We start from the raw sequence: 20,300 nt of genomic DNA, 5'->3' as shown, positions 1-20,300 counted from the left end.
CACACCACAATTGGGTATTCTAAACTACCAGCTCTCACAGTCTCACGTTATAATTAGACGTGCATCCGAATGGTTAAGCTACAGGTTAAAGTTTGGGATAGGCTTAAAACAAAAATATCAAAAACAACTTTATATTGCTGGATTAGAACTTGCATTCTTTGGAATCAGAGGCAGACGCTTACACAGCCGCCCGTCATTCCCATCCCATAACGCCTAGCGAAACCTACTTGAAGGTAACAGTGCTCACTGTTGCCCCTAGTGTTGCGGTTTCAACGTCATCTCCCGACGTCCTCATACCTGCATGGACGTCAAATAATGGCTTGTGTCCTGGCTGATTCTAAAGCTGATGCAAATCAGAAACGTAAACTCTGCTGCAGCCAGCGACGATGCTGCTAGCGTCCTGAGGCGACGCCATGCTGTCTCCAAATCTATTTACATACATCAAGTGGCTGGTCCCGCACTGTGACAGCAGGTATGCTCTATGGCTCTACTCCTGAAGCAGCGGTGGAGTGAGAACGCCAGCTAGACTCTAGTCTAGAACGTTGCTTATCAGTGGGGTGACAAGCTCGAGGCCTCCTTTTTGTTTACGTCTCAATTAATCCCCATTAATAGCGCGAGAACACTATGCGAGTCCTGATTGGTTTAAATCTGTTTTGGGCCCAACAGGAGATTAGGGAGAGCATGGTTCCGATATAGAGCCCCCGATAGGAAAATACAGTAGTCGAGTCGTTCCAAACCATCAGGGTTTATTTGATTCTTTCGATCTAGACAAATATAGCGGAAGAGGTACACGCAGGAGGGGCGAACTGGTTGAGTATGTGGTTGTGGAGGGAGCTTCTCTTGCGACTCTGAGGGATAAGGGAAAGATGAAAAACAAATTAAGCAAACGAGGATGAGAGTTGTCAGAGAGCTTGGGAAAATAATTCTACAACAAGTGGCTATTTGGAGTCAAAATCCTGTCTTCAGACGAAAAACGTTCCCGTTGAATTATTCAGTTGAACTGTTCTTGTGGCCTGTAGCGCATGAACCCTGCATGATTGCTTGTGGTTTTACAACTTATTCTAATAGCCTATTATTGCAACACTGTTGTTCAATAGTAACAATATATACCAATAAAGGCCTAATAACAGTATTACCAATAATTATTATGTATTATTAGTATTATGCTATTATTAGAGGGCGGCGCACAATTGGCCCAGCGTCTTCTGTGTTTGGCCGGTGTATGGCCGTCATTGTAAATACGAATTTGTTCTTAACTGACTTACCTAGTTAAATAAAGGTTACATTTAAAAATATATATATATACATTGTAGCCTATAGACCTAGGTTTTAAGAATGTATCGTAGGCCCATCGCTAGTTCCTGTTTTAACCAAACCTGTCCAACAGGTCCAGCGTTGATCTGAAATCATGCTCTATTTGTGTCGAGTATAGGAGCCTCTCCCCTCTCCTCCCTTCAAAATATGTCCCCGGAAGATTATGCTGCATGACAACTCTTCAACTATTCTCGCGCTCTGACGCTTTCCCACGGGGAGCTCACTTAAGCTAGGCCAACAGTGATCCTTCCTTTCCCAGTCCCTGTAACAGTGTATACGTCCCAAATGGAACTCTATTTCCAATATAATGCCCTATGGGCCCTGGTCAAAAGTAGTGCACTATTAAGGGAATATGGTGCAATTTGGTACGCATTGAGTGTGTTCATCTGATGCTCTAGTTTAGCTGTTTAGTAATAAGAGATTCTCCCCCATTGTGCGTCCTAAAAGACACCTTATTCCCTATATCGCCTAGTCCATGACTTTTGTCCAAGGCCCATGTAAAATATTGGACTAAACAAGGAATAGGGTGCCATTTGGGAGGTATCCTCAGAGATTCTCCCCAGACCAGTATTTATGGCGCTCATCGACAAGGCCTTGTGATGACGGCTGCTCCTCGTCTGGATAATGTCTTTGGCCTGAACCCCTGCTCGCGTGTCTGTCTAATTTCCACTTCCTCTCTCCTCGCGCTCTGCAGATCTGCCCACTGTGGTATGCGTGAGCCTGGCGGTTTCCCACAGAGCCGGGACAACGGCATTGCCGCCAGAGGCTAGCTCTGTCTGTCATGATTAAAATATGAGAAATTGAACAATTGTAGGCTAACGTGAACGGAAAAAGTATGCACAGAATGTTTTAAATAAAACGTTTATCCAAAACGTTTGGCTGTTACAAAAGGTCATGATGACAGGTTTGAGCCACCCATAAGGAATAGTGAATTCAGATGGTCACATAGTGGGAACATTAAACATCATATTGTCTACTCACTGCAGTCCAAGTGGGCTGCTATGTTCATCTTTTAATTAATTAGACTTATCAAGTTTCTTAGATGTAGGCATCGTAATAAAATGTTCAGTGTGTATTGAATGACTGACATTGAGTCTATAGCCGATGGTAGGCTATTTCAAATAGCCCAGGCTATCATAATCTGGTATTTTCGACATGTCGCAAAATTGATATAAGAAAGATCAAATACCTATGGATTATATTTCTATTCTGTAAAAATATTATTTTCTCATAAAGCAATGCCCCATTTCTCATAACCAGGCCGCCATGCTTCTTCTCCTCCTTGAATTCTCTCTGCTCCTTGTCCTCCATTTTCCCGCAGATAGACAGAAATGGTGAAACTTGTAGCAATAATAACGGTTCATTCACACAGCCGCCCCCCGCTGCCTAACCTCCAGCCCTGCTGCCCCGGCTGGGGCTCTCCCTCTCCGCCCCAATCAGAGGCCCTTTCTTCGGGAACAAAAACCTCCCCAAAAGCGAACAAAAGTGAACACTTTTTTTCCCCTATCCCAATCGCAGTATAGCGCAGCCAGATAAAATAACGCACTGCCTGTGCCTCAATTTGGAATATTAGGACGTCAATCTCTCAGCTCTTGGGTTCTTTTGTCTTTGCTGAGTGTCCGGGCCAGCCTACCATACACCTTTTGTCCAGGAATCCAATAAGGCCCATTATTCGGCCTCTCCAGCCCCGCTCGAGCTGCTTCTTTCAGGGTATTTTAGGTTGCTAATCGCGTCCTTAAAGCGCCTCAAATGGAGAGTAACTTCCTCTTTTCACACAGACTGGCACCCGCACAATTAATTCGAGTGTGCCTGTTGCCTGGCCTTCTCCAACCGCCTTCCGGGCGCGACACATTTCCAAAATGGCAAGATTTTATAACAAAGCTGTGGCTAACAACCTGAATCAGACTAGCACCAAAAAAGCTGTTTTCATGCGTTCGAATAAGTAGGCTACATTTGCAATACGTTTACCTGCTATTGCGGAATAGGACATTTTGAATGCACAGCTTTCATTGAAATATTGTGCACCGGTTGAGTGGAATTGTGTCTAAAGAGAGAGAATGAGCCTTTTCTTGTCTTGATATCCATGTCGTATCTTGCCAAGAGGCCATTCATGCCTCAATGTCGTCGATTCATTGTCAGTCGTCTTTCTACTTTAGATGTGGCTTTTTGAAAATGATTGTGATGAAAGTGATTTGCAGAGATTATTCTTATCCAGCATGTTGTAACATTATTGCTTATTTCTATCCCCATTTTATAGACTCGTAATTAAAGGCGCATCGAAAAGCAGGTGATATTTCAATCATATCAGACATCTTGACAAATTAGAACAACTTGTAGATAACGGGAAGTTGGCCTATCCATCTCTCTCGCTCGCTCTCTCTCTCACACGCACACTCACGCACACGCACAGTGGGAGAATTAGGATCCCACCATAGAAAACTCTCAAGAGCCTCACAAAGAATGTAATGGACCGTGGAAAGTTTGCGCAAAGTAGCAAAATATGGAATTTATTCGTTTTCGAAAGCAAGTTATGAGATTTTATAAAATTGTGTTAAGTTGTGTTCAGAGCCCAAGGTTGGATTCCATTTCAATTTCTTCCATTTCAGGACTTTTTTAACTGAGAATATGGAATTAATCAAATAAATGTCAATGAATGACATAAGCTTGAAAACAATCAAACACTCTTTCTCACTTCTCATGTCATCGTGGCTAAAGAAACATTAGAAATATCAAGCAAATCCTTGAGAACAGTAGATTGGGAACTTCACCTATAGGCCATCAGTGTTGAATAATCCGGACATCCTTTTAAACACATGCTTACAAGTAACTAGACCACCCTTAGTCCGTATATCACAATTATCAAACGTCTAGTCCCGTGACTAGGCCTATCCTATATATCCAACGTTAACTGGATAGTTTGTCATTCAAATCAAATGCGACCATTGTTGGTCATAAATCCATTTCAACCGTTACGCACAGCTTCTTTCTGATGACCGTCACCGAGAGTGGAGTAAACATGTTTGAATTTGCACCTTTTCAGTCTTAATCCAACGACAGCCACCCCACCCGGCAGACACGAAGGCAAATAACTACATAAAAACAACACTGTTTCCGAAATACTGCAGAGAAATAACTCCCTTTATTTTAAAAATGGGAAGAACCCTTTAAAAAACGGCATGAGAGGATTCGATGAATGTCACCGGTGTGGGTGTAAAACAACGCTCTGGTTTTATCCAAGGTGGAACCGGAGTGGGGCTACCAGGCCCGGATCCCTTGCAGTGAGCCCTGACATGTCGTGACCGCTGTCCCTTGGTGCGTTTGGGGCTGTGGAGAGGCGCTAAGCCCCCCAATGTTCCCCAAGTTCATGGCCATGAAGGGGTTAGCCGTGGTGGTTGGGGGGAGAGTAGGGATACTGGTGTAAGTACAGCTGTAATTGCTGTTGTATGCCGGGTTGTTGTACGTGTAGGCCGGGTATCCGTTGTAACTATAGGGGTTCGACCCGTACGGAGCATTGTAGTTCTGAGTCCCGCCCAGACAGGGCTTCCCATCCCGGACCAGGACCGGCACCGCGACTCGTCTTGGCGGGGGAGGGTGGTGGTGTCCTGCCAGCTCCAGGGACTTGTCCTGCCGCTGCCGCTTACACTTGTACCGTCGGTTCTGGAACCAGATTTTGACCTGCGTGGAGGTGAGTTTGAGTGTGCTCGCCAGGTGTTCTCGTTCAGGAGCGGACAGGTACCGCTGCTGCTTGAAGCGTCGCTCTAACTCGAACACCTGGGCTTGGGAGAAGAGGACCCGGGGTTTCCGTCTGGTTCTCTGCTTGGCCGGCCGATCCGAGTCCCCATGGCCGCTGTCCTCTCCCTCCAGCGGCTTGGACACCACGCCACAGCTCTCTGTGGTGTCAAGATATGAGTATAAATATTTTGTACAAAATATTTTGGGAGATATATTTCATAATGTAACTTATTTGAATGTGTATAGCTAACTCATTTCGTTTTACTGACATTAATGTATCATTATTTTGTCAGTCAGTATAGTCCTACCTTGTGAAAAAACCGTGACAGTAAAACGTCCAAACTATTCAAAACGTGTAAACTTCACGATAAATGAGTTTAGATAAATGAAGTAAAAGAAGCAAAAGCGCAATATTGTGAGAAATACTGTCTAAAGTTATGACCATAAATCAAAACCAAAGACAACCATTTTTCCACAATGTTTACTTTCACTTGGTTGCAGGCTAGGCCTACTCTGTGTCGTTTATTTTAAAGACATATTTACATTCAAGCTATTCTATTAGTTATAACATTCATGCTATTCTGTTGGTTATAAATGAGTTATAGTCCAATAACATTTTGTGTGTCATGATTTCAACTATTTTCTCAGTCTATGCAGCCCTTAGAATAAAGACAATATCATAATGAAAACATATTTATACCCGTTGAGATATTTATTCTCCTGCCTACCTAAATTCATGTTTTAGTTGTAAAACGTTCAAAAAAATCAGATATTTAAAGACGATAATATTGAATTACTTAACAATCTCCAGGCCCCATTTGGGATTAAAATGTAATTGTGTCGAATTATAACAGGCCTCGTTTGTGTCTTTTGAAATCATAACACTCTCACGAAACTCCGGCCCAACATTTAGCCTGAAACCAAGACACTTTATAAGACACATTGTCACCTTCCGCAATAATGTATTGCTTTATCCTTACATTTTCTGGTTGTATATATACTGTCGATGCAAACGATCATGAGTGTGTATATTGAGAGGCTGTATTAGGTATTTTATTCAAAGCGACGCTTTGTGTCCCTTTGTTCATACATCATTTCAGCAGAACAAAAATATCAAAATAATCATCGTATTATTACACTCACTGTTTTCCTGATCCTCCAGGTCTACCTCCAGCTTCGGGTCGATCAGGTGACCCATCCCGGGATGGACGAACATCTCCGGGGACAGACTGGCCTCTCCATGCCCGTCCTGGGCCGCCAGAGAACTCAGGTAAGCCATGTTGTCTTCCCCGTCCGAGAACGGAGGGCTGTCGACCGCTGAAGCAAGCATACAGGACGGTGGCCCCTGGAAGTGCTGGGACTGGGTCTGCTGTTGCTGGGTCGAGTCCGGGTGTACTAAGTGTTGTTGGGTGTGGGACAGGTGTTGGATCTGTAGCGGGTCCAGATGTCGAGATTGGTGCTGTTGAGATCGCTGCCTCTGCTGCTGCTGCTCTAGCTGTTCGAGTTTCAGAATATCCTTGACTGAGAACGGCGTGGAAGTGAGCGGGCTCGGGAGCATCATGCCATCGAGGTCCTGCTCGCGCGCATCAAGGAAATGGAACCCGCTGAGTAACATATGATACTATATCGCCCGTTTTAAATAATACTTGATTTAGAGGCTCGGTAATCGGAGGTGCGCGCGCTAAACGGCTGGATATCCCAACTCATCCCCTGATGAAAAGAAACAAAGGTTTGGTTAAAGGTTTAGTCATATAAGTGTGGCCTGGTTCTCCATAGGCTATAGACAAACCAGCCTTGCGGTGCGATCTTTTGACAATTGAGTTCCTGTGTGTTTTTGTAACTGGAGATGGGAGCAGGGCTGGGCGAAGCCCCTCGTCTCTTCCCGTGATGTCACTGGGTCTGGGTCTGGGGCGGGATGTACGAAACAGAAAGGGAAGGTGGTGAGAGGAGCCAGTGCGCGAGCGAGCTAAGTATTTGGACGCGTTGGGAGGGGAGAAGAGCGGAGGTATTAAAGAGGGTGAACCGCCTCCATTGTACACCCCCTCACTATATGTAATACCCTCCCTACATTTTCTACGCTATAGTCATATAGGTTGCCCATTAATTTACGCATTTATCAGTGTTATTCTTATTCTTGTGTTTTGGATGATTTGTTAAGATAACTTGGTCCGGAATCACATTTGAGAACGACGGAGAGACAGACAACTCTCACCAAACGCAAATGCATGCTCCCTCTTTCCAGGAGTGCATGAAATAGCATACACAGTGACAATAAAATATACATATATTTCAAAATAGGCCATCAACTGGAATTCAAATGTGACTTTTACGCGCGGCGAAAACGCGGAAATGAAACCCAGCTGATCATGCGCTGTGACAATGAAATACTGAACATAAAGTCATTTCCCTTTTTGTGAGCTTGTCAACTTCATCTACATGTTGTGTTGGACTGCGTCAATGACAGGTTATGGATGCGCCATATGTCTGGGGGACGTGAGTGAGAAATCTGTACAGGCTATCGAGCAAAAGTAGGAGGAGAAAACGCCGAGCTATATGCCTGTCACTGCGTGAAGGTCAAGTGGCCGGCCTCTGCTAGGCCAACATATTCCACAGAGACATGCCGGTTTCCCGGACACAGAGATATTGGACACGAACACTTTCTATAGAGAATCTCCATTGAACATGCGTTTTAGTCTAGGGCTGAATCTTTTTGCGGGGAACCGGCCCACAGAGTAGGCCTGTACGGTTTTATAGGTCTGTGTATCTTGTACTGTTTGTTGAAATGAAATGTGGCTCACGCTGAGTGTACAAAACAATAAGAGTACAAGCTCTTTCAATGACAGACTGACCAGTTGAAATCCCTTATTGATAGCCCCTGTTAAATCCATTTCAATGTTAACGTATTGGTCATTTAACTGTCACTCATATCCAGCGTGACTTAAAGTGTTGAGTAGATACATTTTCGTTGATCTTTTCCTACTGGGAATCGAACACACAACCTTGGCGTGGTAAACGCCATGCTCTACCAACTGAGCCACACGGTGCCAGACAGATGAAAGGGGAGAAGACCCGTTAAAGGAGGATTTTTAATGTTTGAGACAATTGAAACATGGATTGTGTGTGTGTGTGTGTGTGCTATTCAGTGGGCAAGAGAAAATATTGAAGTACCTTTGGACGGGGTACGGTAGTAGGTGCACCGGTGTGAGTGTTTCAATAACTGCAACGCTTCTGGGTGTTTCAAGCTCAAACGTTTCCCGTGTGTATAAAGAATGGTCCACCACCCAAAGGAGATCCAGACGACTTGACACAACTGTGGGAAGCATTGGAGTCAACATGGGCCAGCATCCCTGTGGAACGTTTTCGACACCTTGTAGAGTCCATGTCCCGACGAATTGAGGCTGTTCTGAGGGCAAAAGGGGGCGCAACTCAATATTAAGAAGGTGTCCTTAATGTTTTGTGCACTCAGTGTATATGCTTCACAATACACCAATGAATCAAGAAGGAAAGGGTGTAACTCTACTGCATTCAAAACACGACATCTGTATGTAATGTCAGAGCAGATGTGTCACAGCAGGTGCACGTTTCGACCTTCCACAGACTGCATGCAAAAACGCAGCACCGGTCCCCACATGAATTAGTGCTGTGGAACAACAGATCTACGTTTTTGATCAAGGATAACAAACATAACACTATTTGTAATTTCCCAAATTTGAACAGTAGGTCATTGGCAATAACCGATATAACATGAGTAGCCTAGCCCTAGCCTAGCCTATAAGCTAGCCGTGCTGCAGCAGCCCGTTAGCCCAAAGATGCCATGCACATCGTACACATTATAAGTAAACAAAAAGACTATGCGAAGAGTAGCTAGCTGCAGCAGTAGCCCACGGCGGGTGTCTCTGTGACTTCTTATCCGGGTATATTAATAACTCCGTGGGGACGATAAGCAGGGTATCCGCGGCAATTAACATTCCTCCAGCAAAACTGATTGACGTTTTTAGCCAATACAATCTGCTCCCTATCAACTCCCTTTCCGTTTCACACACACACACACACACACACACACACACACACACACACACACACACACACACACACACACACACACACACACACACACACACACACACACACACACACACACACACACACACACACACACACACACACACACACACACACACACACACACACACACACACACACACACACGGCTGTCACTTTGTGCCCTCGGTTCTCGGTTTGTGCTCTCACTCACACAGGCACTCTTGTAGCCTGAGTAACGTTTTTTTCATGCATGGCAGCGAGGCAGGGTTTTCCCTCACCAGACACAACGCAGAGAGGTGCCATAGTATTAGCTAGCTCTGACAGACAGATTACAACCACCCATTTGCTGCTTGTGTGTGTGTGTGTGTGTGTGTGTGTGTGTGTGTGTGTGTGTGTGTGTGTGTGTGTGTGTGTGTGTGTGTGTGTGTGTGTGTGTGTGTGTGTGTGTGTGTGTGTGTGTGTGTGTGTGTGTGTGTGTGTGTGTGTGTGTGTGTGTGTGTGTGTGTGTGTGTGTGTGTGTGTGTGTGTGTGTGTGTGTGTGTGTGTGTGTGCGTGCACCATGTCTGTGCCATAAAGTCGAATCAAATGTAATCTGAAATCTGACCTGAAATGTGATTTAATACAGATGCCGACGAGGCCTAACCATAAACCATAGCAAGACACTGCAGAGGCGTATAGGCCTACTCATCACAATGATTCACTGACTAGAAAGAGACCTAGAGGAGGAGGAGGAGGGCGGATATTGTCAGATATATGTCTGATGATGAAGTCTGGTTACACGGCTCGCAGACACGCCGGCGCGCATTCTGATTCTTGGTATATCAACGCCACCGGTCATGTCCTCGTGGAAGTCGTAAAATAGTTTTAAAAAGTGCCTAAAAAGGCCACCGGTGGACTGTGTTTAGACTGACAACGGGGCTCGAGTCACCATGTCCGTTCATGTAGTTTAAATAAGCATTAAATCCAAGGACGCCAAGCGACTGTTGGGTAACGCGATGCGTTCTGAGGTCAAGGAGAAGCATTGGGAAATAGTTTTGCCCCCATGCTTGGCCATGTTCTGTTATAATCTCCACCCGGCACAGTCAGAAGAGGACTGGTTCCACTCTAGGTTTCTTCCTAGGTTTTGGCCTTTCTAGGGAGTTTTTCCTAGCCACCGTGCTCCTACACCTGCACTGCTTGCTGTTTGGGGTTTTAGGCTGGGTTTGTGTACAGCACTTTGACATATCAGCTGATGTAAGAAGGGCTATATAAACAAATTTGATTTGATTTGATGCTCAGGAGATTCAAGCGGGAAAAGTTAGGCTATGCGTTGTTGATGGATGGTTAAGTGGATGAAATATGTTCGATAGCTACACGAACGACTGAAACGTTTTTCCATTAACTTCTTATAAAAAAAACAAGCATCTCGAAAAACATACATTTATTGTAGCCTTTTAAAACGCTGTTTACATTTCGGCCAAATGTTTCTCCTGTATGAATCATACTGCGTGAAAATGTAATTGCACGGTAGTACATTTTTATTGTTTGAATATTTTGGTAGCCTCGTGCATATTCATATGGCTATTTTTTAAACGCAACGCTTCTTCCCTTGTTTAAATGGTCATAGTGGCATATGCTTGTTCTATGAACGAAAAGTGATCAATCTTTTTGAATTGTATTTGTTTGGTACATTCAATGAAAATAGGCCTTCACGAAAAATAAAAAATAATTTAGGTAGAATATTTATTCTATTTTTATTTTACTAGGCAAGTCAGTTAAAAACAAATTCTTACTTTCAATGAACAGTGGGTTAACTGCCTGTTCAGGGGCAGAACGACATATTTGTACCTTCTCAGCTTGGGATTTGAACTTGCAATCTTTTGGTTACTAGTCCAACGCTCTAACCAATATATAACTAGGCCTAAAAAGTAATTGTAGAGAGAGTTGTACTGTGTTCTACTCATGATCATGCCATTTATACAATTGTGATTTATTAATTCAAGTTATTAGTAGGTGAAGGCTATTTGGATACGACAGAACAAATTCGTTTTGAACACGTTGATTGTGAATCATAATTATAATTATAATGATTATTATCATTATTATTCACAATCAACGTGTTCAAAACGGATGTGTTCTGTCAAACTCACGAGCTATTATGCTTTTATCACATATCCATAACAGTCATCGTTGTTGTTATTTTTGGCAAACTCATATGTTAACGTTGATTATATTTATTTGCATTAATTTGCTCAGAAATATCTGTGCCTTTTTGTCCTTTATTCTTCATTATCCTGCTGTTATTTTAGGTGCATAGGATGACAGACCGGTTAGTCAGTCCCCAACATTGAATTACCCGGTTATAGACTGCAGCCTTAGCTTCCGAACAGAAACGACGAGAACCGGAAAAGCGTTGAGAATCAAACGCTGTTGGACAAAACACAGAACCCTCGGATTTTCTCACCTTATTACCCCCCATGACGTCTCTTTTCTCCGCGCCGGGCCGTGATCCAAACATGAGCACAAGGGGACACCGAACCTCGCCAAGTCTCTCTCTGAATGCTGAGGTTGCTTTTATGGCGGGATGTATCACATAAACCAAGGCCTAATATATAGCCGAACTCTTTGATATGTTTAATTGCATGTATTAAAGTATGTTTCCGCCTTGTTCTAAGTGTTAAAGTATTACGATAAATCAAAATGGTAGAACAATAGCCCGTCGCCGGACTTGGTCTTTGCTGTTTCAAACAACGTTTATTCGATATATTTCATTTGTTTTCTGTGTCACATCGGGAGGGGATGAGATTTCACTGACATTTCAGTGTTACGCGTTTTCCTGGCTTTTGGGAAAGGAGTCCGGGCTAAAGGGTAGAGGGTAAGGGGTGGGTGGGGGGTCAACAAAAGGAAATGCTACACCTCTTGTCGTCTGTCAATTGTGGCCAAGTATAGGCGCCAGGGCCGAATGCTTGGTTGCGGTTGGAACCATTGGGCAGCCTATAGTGGAGAGAAAAGGGAAGGGAGCGAGACGAGAGATAATCTCATCCGCTCGCGATGTTTAGATTGGGACAGCGTCTTCTTCCCCGGGCCTCGAGCCTCGCGCCCTTTACAGCGGCCGGTTTGAGAGAGTTAAAGGGAGGCCCGGGCTCAAAGTAAACACAATCTTTGTACTTAAAGTTACTGAGAAGAGTGCACGTGTGATGACCGGTTCGTTTGTTTGTTTTGGACAATGACTGTGGACAATTAGGTTATTTTCATAAGGTAAGATGCCTCCAATAACAAAGACGATGGGAGACCAGACCATGGCTATAGGGTCTATGAATAAGGAACGTTTCCATGCGTAAAAAAAATACTTTCACAATCGAAGATTGATGTCTTGTAGCTTCCAAAAATGTGTCCTTCCTTTGCGCCAAAACGTTGGTGTGCTGCTGTGGTCTCACTTTCTGTTATTAGTGTTCTGATGAACTTGATAGGCCTACTACACCGCAATAGTTTATATCACGGTATAATCACAAAACATGCCGGCCTATCCGTGTTGTTGTTTGTTCTTACTGTATGTAGCTAACGGTTATGTTTTCTTGCCTCATGCTGCGACTCAACAACAGTGGTCAGATAACCAGTCAGCTGATTTGATTAATGGACATTTGCACCGTTTCTGCAGGTGGCTTTCCCTACGTCACTCAGTCAGGAGCGGCTGAACAGACTGGTCTGCAGTTTGTATTGACAGTTCTTCAATACAAGGCGGTTTTACTTTATTTCATTATTCGGATAAAGGTGCATAAAATAGTTTCCTTCCACAGTGACACGTTTTAATTTAAGATTTGTTTATGAAAATGTACGCTATGTATGGTGTCATAACCAAAGGTACATTAAATAAACAAACGGCTTTGATAATGGATCAGACATTGGTATAAGGCCTACTGTAATTTCATTCTTAGGTCTTTCTATTTTCACGAATGGCATCAACGGAAATATGTTTATTTTATTTGTAAATTGCTGTAGGAAGTATCCTGTGAAATAATATATTGATGTCCTATTCATTTCCGTTTAACAATGGCTTATTCTTCTGACTTTTACTCACTTTGACGCACTAACATAAAACTAGAGTTAAAAAAGTGATTATTGCATCCAAAAATAACGTTCAAATATTTATCCCTCGGTTATTATAGAATAGGCATAATGAATCAACAACGGCAATATCAAGGGTTTATTTAAAAACCCAAGGGTTTATTTCTATCAAAGTATAGAGAATTAAAATGTGAGGTAAGTGTTTCTGATTTTTCTAGGCTATATATATATATATATATATATATAGGCATAATGAATCAACAACGGCAATATCAAGGCCAATAATAGATTTACGCTATATATATATATATATATATATATATATATATATATATATATATCAAGGCCAATAATAGATTTACGCTATATATATATATATATATATATATATATATATATATATATATATATAGCGTAAATCTATTATTGGCCTAATGATATTGCCGTTGTATCAAGGCCAATAATAGATTTACGCTATATATATATATATATATATATATATATATATATATATATATATATATATATATATATATATATATATATATATATATATACGTCCAACCAGCGCATCCCAAACGTGCTTAATGGGTGACATGTCAGGCCATTGAAGAACTGGGACATTTTCAGCTTTCAGGAATTGTGTACAGATCCTTGTGACATAGCCACCACCTCATGCTGAAAACGTATGAATGGCACGACAATGGGCCTCAGGCTCTCATCACCGTACCTCTATGCATTCAAGATGCCATCGATAACATGCAATTGTGTTCCTTGACCATAGCTTATACCTGCCCATACCATAACCCCACCGTCACCACGGGGCACTCTGTTCACAACATTGACATCAACAAACCGATCACAGGAGGCCATAGACGTGTTCGGTGGTTGTGAGGCCTGGTTGAACGTAGTGCCAAACATTTGAGAGAAATACGTTCTTTGTGTGTATGGAACATTTCTGGGATCTTTTATTTAAGATCATGAATCATGGGACCAGCACATAGGACCAAACCCAAGGGTTGGTGTTGCGTTCATATTTTTGTTCAGCCTGCTGTGTACACTCATTTGTAACACATTTTAATGTCCGTTAAGCATACATAAGATACTGCATTATAGACAAGCAGGCATATTTTTATAAGCTACAATACATTGGGAAAGTATTCAGACCCCTGGACCTTTTACACATTTTGTTATGTTACAGCCTCATTCTAAAATTGATTAAATTGTTTGTTTTTTCCATCCTCACCAATCTACATGCAATACCCCATAATGACAAAGCAAACACAGGTTTTTAGATTTTTTTGCAAAGTTATTAAAAATAAATAAATAAAAATATCACATTCACGTATGTTTTCAGACACTTTACTCAGTACTTTATTGAAGCACCTTTGGCAGCGATTACAGTCTTGAGTCTTCTTGGGTATGACGCTACAAGCTTGGCACACCTGTATTTGGGGAGGTTCTCCCATTCTACTCTGCAGATCATCTCAAGTTCTGTCAGGTTTGATGGGGTTCGTCCTGCACATCGATTTTCAGGTCTCTCCAGAGATGTTTGATCGGGTTCAGGTCTGGGCTCTGGCTGGGCCACTCAAGGACATTCAGAGACTTGTCCTGAAGCCACTCTTGCATTGTCTTGTGTAATTAGGGTCATTGTCCTGTTGGAAGGTGAACCATCTGGAGCAGGTTTTCATCAAGGATCTCTCTGTACTTTGCTCTGTTCATCTTTCCCTCGATCCTGACTAGTCTTCCAAAACATCTTGGTTCCATCAGACTAGAGAATCTTGTTTCTCATGGTCTGAGAGTCCTTTAGGTGTCTCTTGGGAAACTCTAAGCGGCATGTCGTGCCTTTTACTGAGGAATGGCTTCCTTCTGGAAACTATGGAGCTCTGTCAGAGTGACCATCTCGTTCTTGGTCACCTCCCTGACCAAGGCCCCTTTCCAAATTGCTCAGTTTTGCCAGGCATCCAGCTCTAGGAAGAGTCCTGGTGCCTTCAAACTTCTTCCATTTAACAATGATGGAGGCCACTGTGTTCTTGGGGACCTTCAAGAAATGCAGATATTCTTTGGTACCTTTCCTCAGACGTTTTTGTTCTCTGACAGGCACTATCAGCTGTGGGACCTTATATAGACAGAACCTGGTACCCTCCCCAGCTCTGTGCCTCGACACAATCCTGTCGTCTCAGAGCTCTACAGACAATTCCTTTAACCTCATGGCTTGTTTTTGTTCTCTGACATGTACTATCAGCTGTGGGACCTGATATAGACAGGTTTGTGCCTTTTAAAATCATGTCCAATCGATTGCATTTACCACAGGTGGACTCCAATCAAGTTGTAGAAACAACTTAAGGATGTTCAATGGAAACAGGATGCACCTGAGCTCAATTTCAGGTCTCATAGCAAAGGGTCTGAATACTTATGTAAATAAGGTATTGCAGTTGTTTTTTATTTTTTTACATTTGCAAAAATATCTTTAAAAAAAGTTTTTGCTTCCTCAATATGGGGTATTGTGTTTAGATTGATGAAAAAAAAACGAATATTTAATCAACTGTATATGGCAAACTATGAAAATTAAAATAAGGCCAGAAAACAAGTATCAATAATTTTTCAGTATATAAATTATCTTTAGACTTGGTCTCAAATGTGCACTGTCCACTTCTGCTGCCCAATAAAGATGCGCGTAAAAGTGTGTGGTGGCACGTCACTGTGTGGTGCGGTGCTCCAGCCTCCCGGGTTGTTTGGACAGTGGAGCGGCGGTCGCGTCACTAATAGGACTAATAGTCCATTAGCCACAGTGGGAGACGCTATCTCACTGATCCGTGAAGTCTCCGCCTGGCCCTCCCTGCCCTGAGCCCACCGGCCAGACAGACACCCGACAGGCGCTCCAAAATAATGATTATCAACAAGCAGCCTAAACTAGCCACGTAAATAGCTTCCCTTCTCGGATAAGGTGAGCCTTTTCCGGACAGGTGCGAACACATATAGCCTGTTTATATTAAGACTATGATTGAGGAAGAAATGTAATCTGTTTACTTTCTCATATCACTGTAGATCTAAAAGCCACAGGCATATATTGGTAGGCTTATAATAATAATAATAGTCCGAATTATACTAAATCAATTTTTTAAACGAAACTTTCTGCTGTCCTCATAATGTTTTCCACGTGTCATCTAAAATTCCTAACTTTCTTAGTAGGTTATAAGTGCACTGGAAACAGACGGGGTTGGCCATATCATAAGAAATGCAGTGCACGGCTTGCAAAACGATGTTAATTTAGAATCCGGACTGAGCCATAAAGCTCTGTGACTGGGTCCTGCATGACAGAACCCGAAATACTGTAGGGTGACGCAACTCCTCTCTGTTTATACCCGCGCGTTGGGTGTTGTATAAATTGTGGCGTTGAATAGTTTACCTAATGGTACTTCTGTTTCTCCTATTCTGTCACGGAGCACGCCAGAGCCCGGTGACAAACGACCGACTTTTACCGGCAGAGGGGGTGCCTGATTTATGTGGGAAATGGAACGGGAATGAAACATTTATAGGATGCAAATAATGATCCGTAAAAACATTAGCTTTATTTATACACAACGCAGAAAACATGTTATTTTGACAAATGCGTCCTCTCCATCCTCTATTTTTTTTTATACTCTATTTAAAAAAAAATACTTCTAGGGGTTCAGATGACTCGATGGAGAATGAAGAAATAAACCACATCCCGTGGGGATCACGGGTTTATATAGACAACGGGTTCTCTTCAATGTAAGCAGAAATTCAATCACCACCGAGTTTAAAATCATTAACAATGAATGCGCCCCACTTCCGTTGTTATCATTAGAAGTAAAAACATGCCGTTACGTTTTAGCACTCTGATAAATCTGTGCTGCTTCTGATTTAAGTAGGAATGTCCCACCCCTCGTTGTCGTTTGCCAACTATTTAGTAGTTCGGGAATTATGGCTGCCTATAGGCTCAGGTCTACCTGTTGATTATGCTACCCAGCTGTGACGTTTGGCCTAAAATGAGTAATGAATGGTACATTTAAAATGTTTTTAACGTCACTGCTGTCGGTTTAATCTTATCATAGCGGCTTAATTTTCCTAGGGCTTCCAAGTGCCCGGGGAAAGCCTTATGATGACATATATTACAGATAACTCTGGAACATGACTATGTCTCTCTCTCTCTGTCTGTGTGTGTGTGTGTGTGTGTGTGTGTGTGTGTGTGTGTGTGTGTGTGTGTGTGTGTGTGTGTGTGTGTGTGTGTGTGTGTGTGTGTGTGTGTGTGTGTGTGTGTGTGTGTGTGTGTGTGTGTGTGTGTGTGTGTGTGTGTGTGTGTGTGTGTGTGTGTGTGTGTGTGTGTGTGTGAGTGAGTGAAGGACGGTCTGTATATAAACTCCACGGCATTAGTGCCTAAAGGGGACGATCGCTCCATCACAACTCGAGACAGCCACATTCCCCCTCCTACCATTAGCGCACGAGAGCCTCGCAGTTATCAGCTCTCTATCTGGTAAACAGTTCCTCCTGGCTGCCGCTCAGTGGTGGCCAAGGCTGTCTGTTTTACAACCTGCAGCGGATCTTACCATTAATTATGTCCTAGGCTTGTAGCCTCTGGATCCCCCCCTGGTCTGAGCGCCTCACCTCGGACACGAGGAGGAGAGTGAGTCGCAGGAGACTGCTGACTCCGGCGGCTAGGCCATCTGTGGGTGTCAGGAGAGGACCGGGCGGGGGGAGATGACACGCAGTGAATCGATCTATTCAAATTATCAAGGTTTTTATCTGACATCTTTAGCAAGACAAGTCCATTTAGGATCCTCGCGAAAAGCGTCTATTACATCCATTTCTCTCCTCCCGTTGCATTCCATAAGGAGACGGGAGACAGGGAGAGGGGCGGTTTAGTGTGTAAAAACTTCCCCTCCCCACATGTTCATTTGTTTAGGTGTCGTAAAAGTTCTACTCACACGACCTCTATCTTCTGCCACATAATAAATGAACTTTGAATGTGAGAGTCAATACAGTCAATGGTTTCCCCACATTTCTACGACAGATTGTTATCCCGTGTTTAATGGCTTGGAGGCAGGCATCAGCTTTTGGACTGTAGGCCTGTGGGTTTACTTGGCCTCTCTGAAGAAAAAAACACTCAAATTAATTCTGTTTTAATACAATTATTTATATGTTTTAATAACATTAAATTGCTATTCTGCATGTTGATCTAGGATGAACCCACTGGGCATGCTCTGGTTGAATCAATGTTGTTTTTTACGTAATTTCAATTTAATTACGTTGAATCAACGTGCAATAGAGGTTGAATTGACATCGGTGCCCAGTGGGAAGCAGTAGAATGTGCTTTCAAGACAACTGGGAACGTGGGAAAAACCGAGGTCAAATCATGACGTCCTAGATCTACAGGTCGGAAAGTCGGAGATCTAGAAAGATGTCCGAGTTTGTCGCTTAGAATTCTCAGTTGGATGACCTTTCAAAAGAATTTGTCCAGTCGGAGCTCGTTTTTCCCCCAAGTTCCCAGTTGTCATGAATGCACTAAATTCGGAAGTCGGAGATTTCTGAATTTCCAGTTCCTAGTTGTTTTGAATGCAGCATCATATCTGTTTTACGCAATACATCTTGTGTGTTAGCCTATGTATGACCCATGTCTTCGTTCTTTTTGAATTTGCAAAACAATATTTGTAAGATTTGTCATAACAGCATAAATGACATGTTATGATTAAACATGTTTTATTGACACCAAGGTTTTGACGTGGATCAGATGCGCCTGCGTCTTGGGAGAGCAACCTGATTAAAGTCAACATCCTCGACGTTGTAGTCTAAATGGAATATTTGGACAACATATTTGACATTAAAGACTACAACCTGTTGTATTCTCTCTTGGCCGTGCGCGTGGTTTAAAAATACAGATTATGGTTTGTAATCAACTCGGCTTAATAAAACTCAATTCCATCCTCGGCCTACCAGCTGGCATTAGTGCACAATAATCATTGCACATTTTTACAATTATTATCCAACATTTAATATACACTGAGTGTACAAAACATTAGGAACAACTTCCTAATATTGATTTGCACACCCTCAGAGCAGCCTCAATTCATCAGGGCATGGACTCCACAAGGTGTCGAAAGCGTTCCTCAGGGATGCTGTCCCATGGTGAATCTAATGCTTCCCACAGTTGTGTCAAGTCGTCTGGATGTGGTTTGGGTGGTGGTTCATTCTCGGTACACTGTTGAGCCTGAAAAACCCAGCAGCGCTCAAACCGGTGCGCCTGGCACCTACTACCATAACCCGTTCAAAGGTACTTCAATCTTTTGTCTTGCCCATTCCCCCTCTGAATGGCACACATACACAATCCTTCTTTAACCTGTCTCCCCCCATCTACATTAATATGAAGTGGCTTTAACCTGCATTCACCAGGTCAGTCTATGTCATGGAAAGAGCAGGTTTTCCTAATGTTTTATACACTCTGCGTGTATAAAGAAACATCTTGTTTAATAATTGTAAACATGTAGAATAATTATTGTGCACTACTTGGATTATAGGTCTATTATCCACTATTTTTTTATTTTTTTTCACCTCTATTTAACTAGGCAAGTCAGTTAAGAACCAAGTCTTATTTTCAATGACGGCCTAGGAACAGTGGGTTAACTGCCTGTTCAGGGGCAGAACGACAGATTTGTACATTTTCAGCTCGGGGATTCGAACTTGCTCCCTTTCGGTTACTAGTCCATGCTCTAGCCAGTAGGCTACCCTGCCGCCCCGCTATCAATGGCCGCTTTACGCACTCAAGGACTCACCACTCGGTTCCAGATAACTGCGCGTCCCTGGGGCTACATGCACGCTCATCCCCCTTGACCGTCCATTTACCCCCCTCGAAGATTAAGTGCTGTTCTGACAATGAACATCGCGTGCCGCTGCCATGCAGTCCATGAACGAGTCCCTGTGTTTACCGAGAGGAAGGGCCTGTTTCCGGTAGCTAACAAAACACAGCACCGTTGTTCCAGCTAGGCGGGGAGGGCCGGGCCAGGGGAGAGCAGAGCCGGACGGACACGACCAATAGATCACCCTCCGCTGCGACCCCGGGCAGGACAGGAGTTCAGCCCTGGGGAAGCCCTGGACAAGCCGGGTCAAGGGCCCCACCGCTGCTCATGGGAGTTTGTCATCCTTACGAG

The 20,300-nt window shown here is 43.2% G+C and overlaps 1 protein-coding gene across 1 annotated transcript; it reads right to left on the bottom strand.

The window, feature by feature from the left end:
* Positions 1-3,800: 3,800 nt before the first annotated feature.
* Positions 3,801-6,879, bottom strand: LOC124024248 (homeobox protein Nkx-2.3-like). Its single transcript, XM_046338240.1, has 2 exons — positions 6,190-6,879; positions 3,801-5,204 (listed from the first exon to the last, which is right to left on the bottom strand). Exons 1-2 carry the CDS (start codon positions 6,659-6,661, stop codon positions 4,570-4,572), a joined length of 1,107 nt encoding a protein of 368 aa, XP_046194196.1. The 5' UTR covers positions 6,662-6,879; the 3' UTR covers positions 3,801-4,569.
* Between the last annotated feature and the right edge of the window lie 13,421 nt (positions 6,880-20,300).

The sequence above is a fragment of the Oncorhynchus gorbuscha genome, unplaced genomic scaffold (genome assembly GCF_021184085.1).
Source record: "Oncorhynchus gorbuscha isolate QuinsamMale2020 ecotype Even-year unplaced genomic scaffold, OgorEven_v1.0 Un_scaffold_1806, whole genome shotgun sequence".
In the NCBI taxonomy this organism is placed as follows: Eukaryota; Metazoa; Chordata; class Actinopteri; order Salmoniformes; family Salmonidae; genus Oncorhynchus; species Oncorhynchus gorbuscha.
The sequence above is the reverse complement of the archived record's forward strand: the minus strand, read 5'-3'. Positions and strand labels throughout refer to the sequence as shown.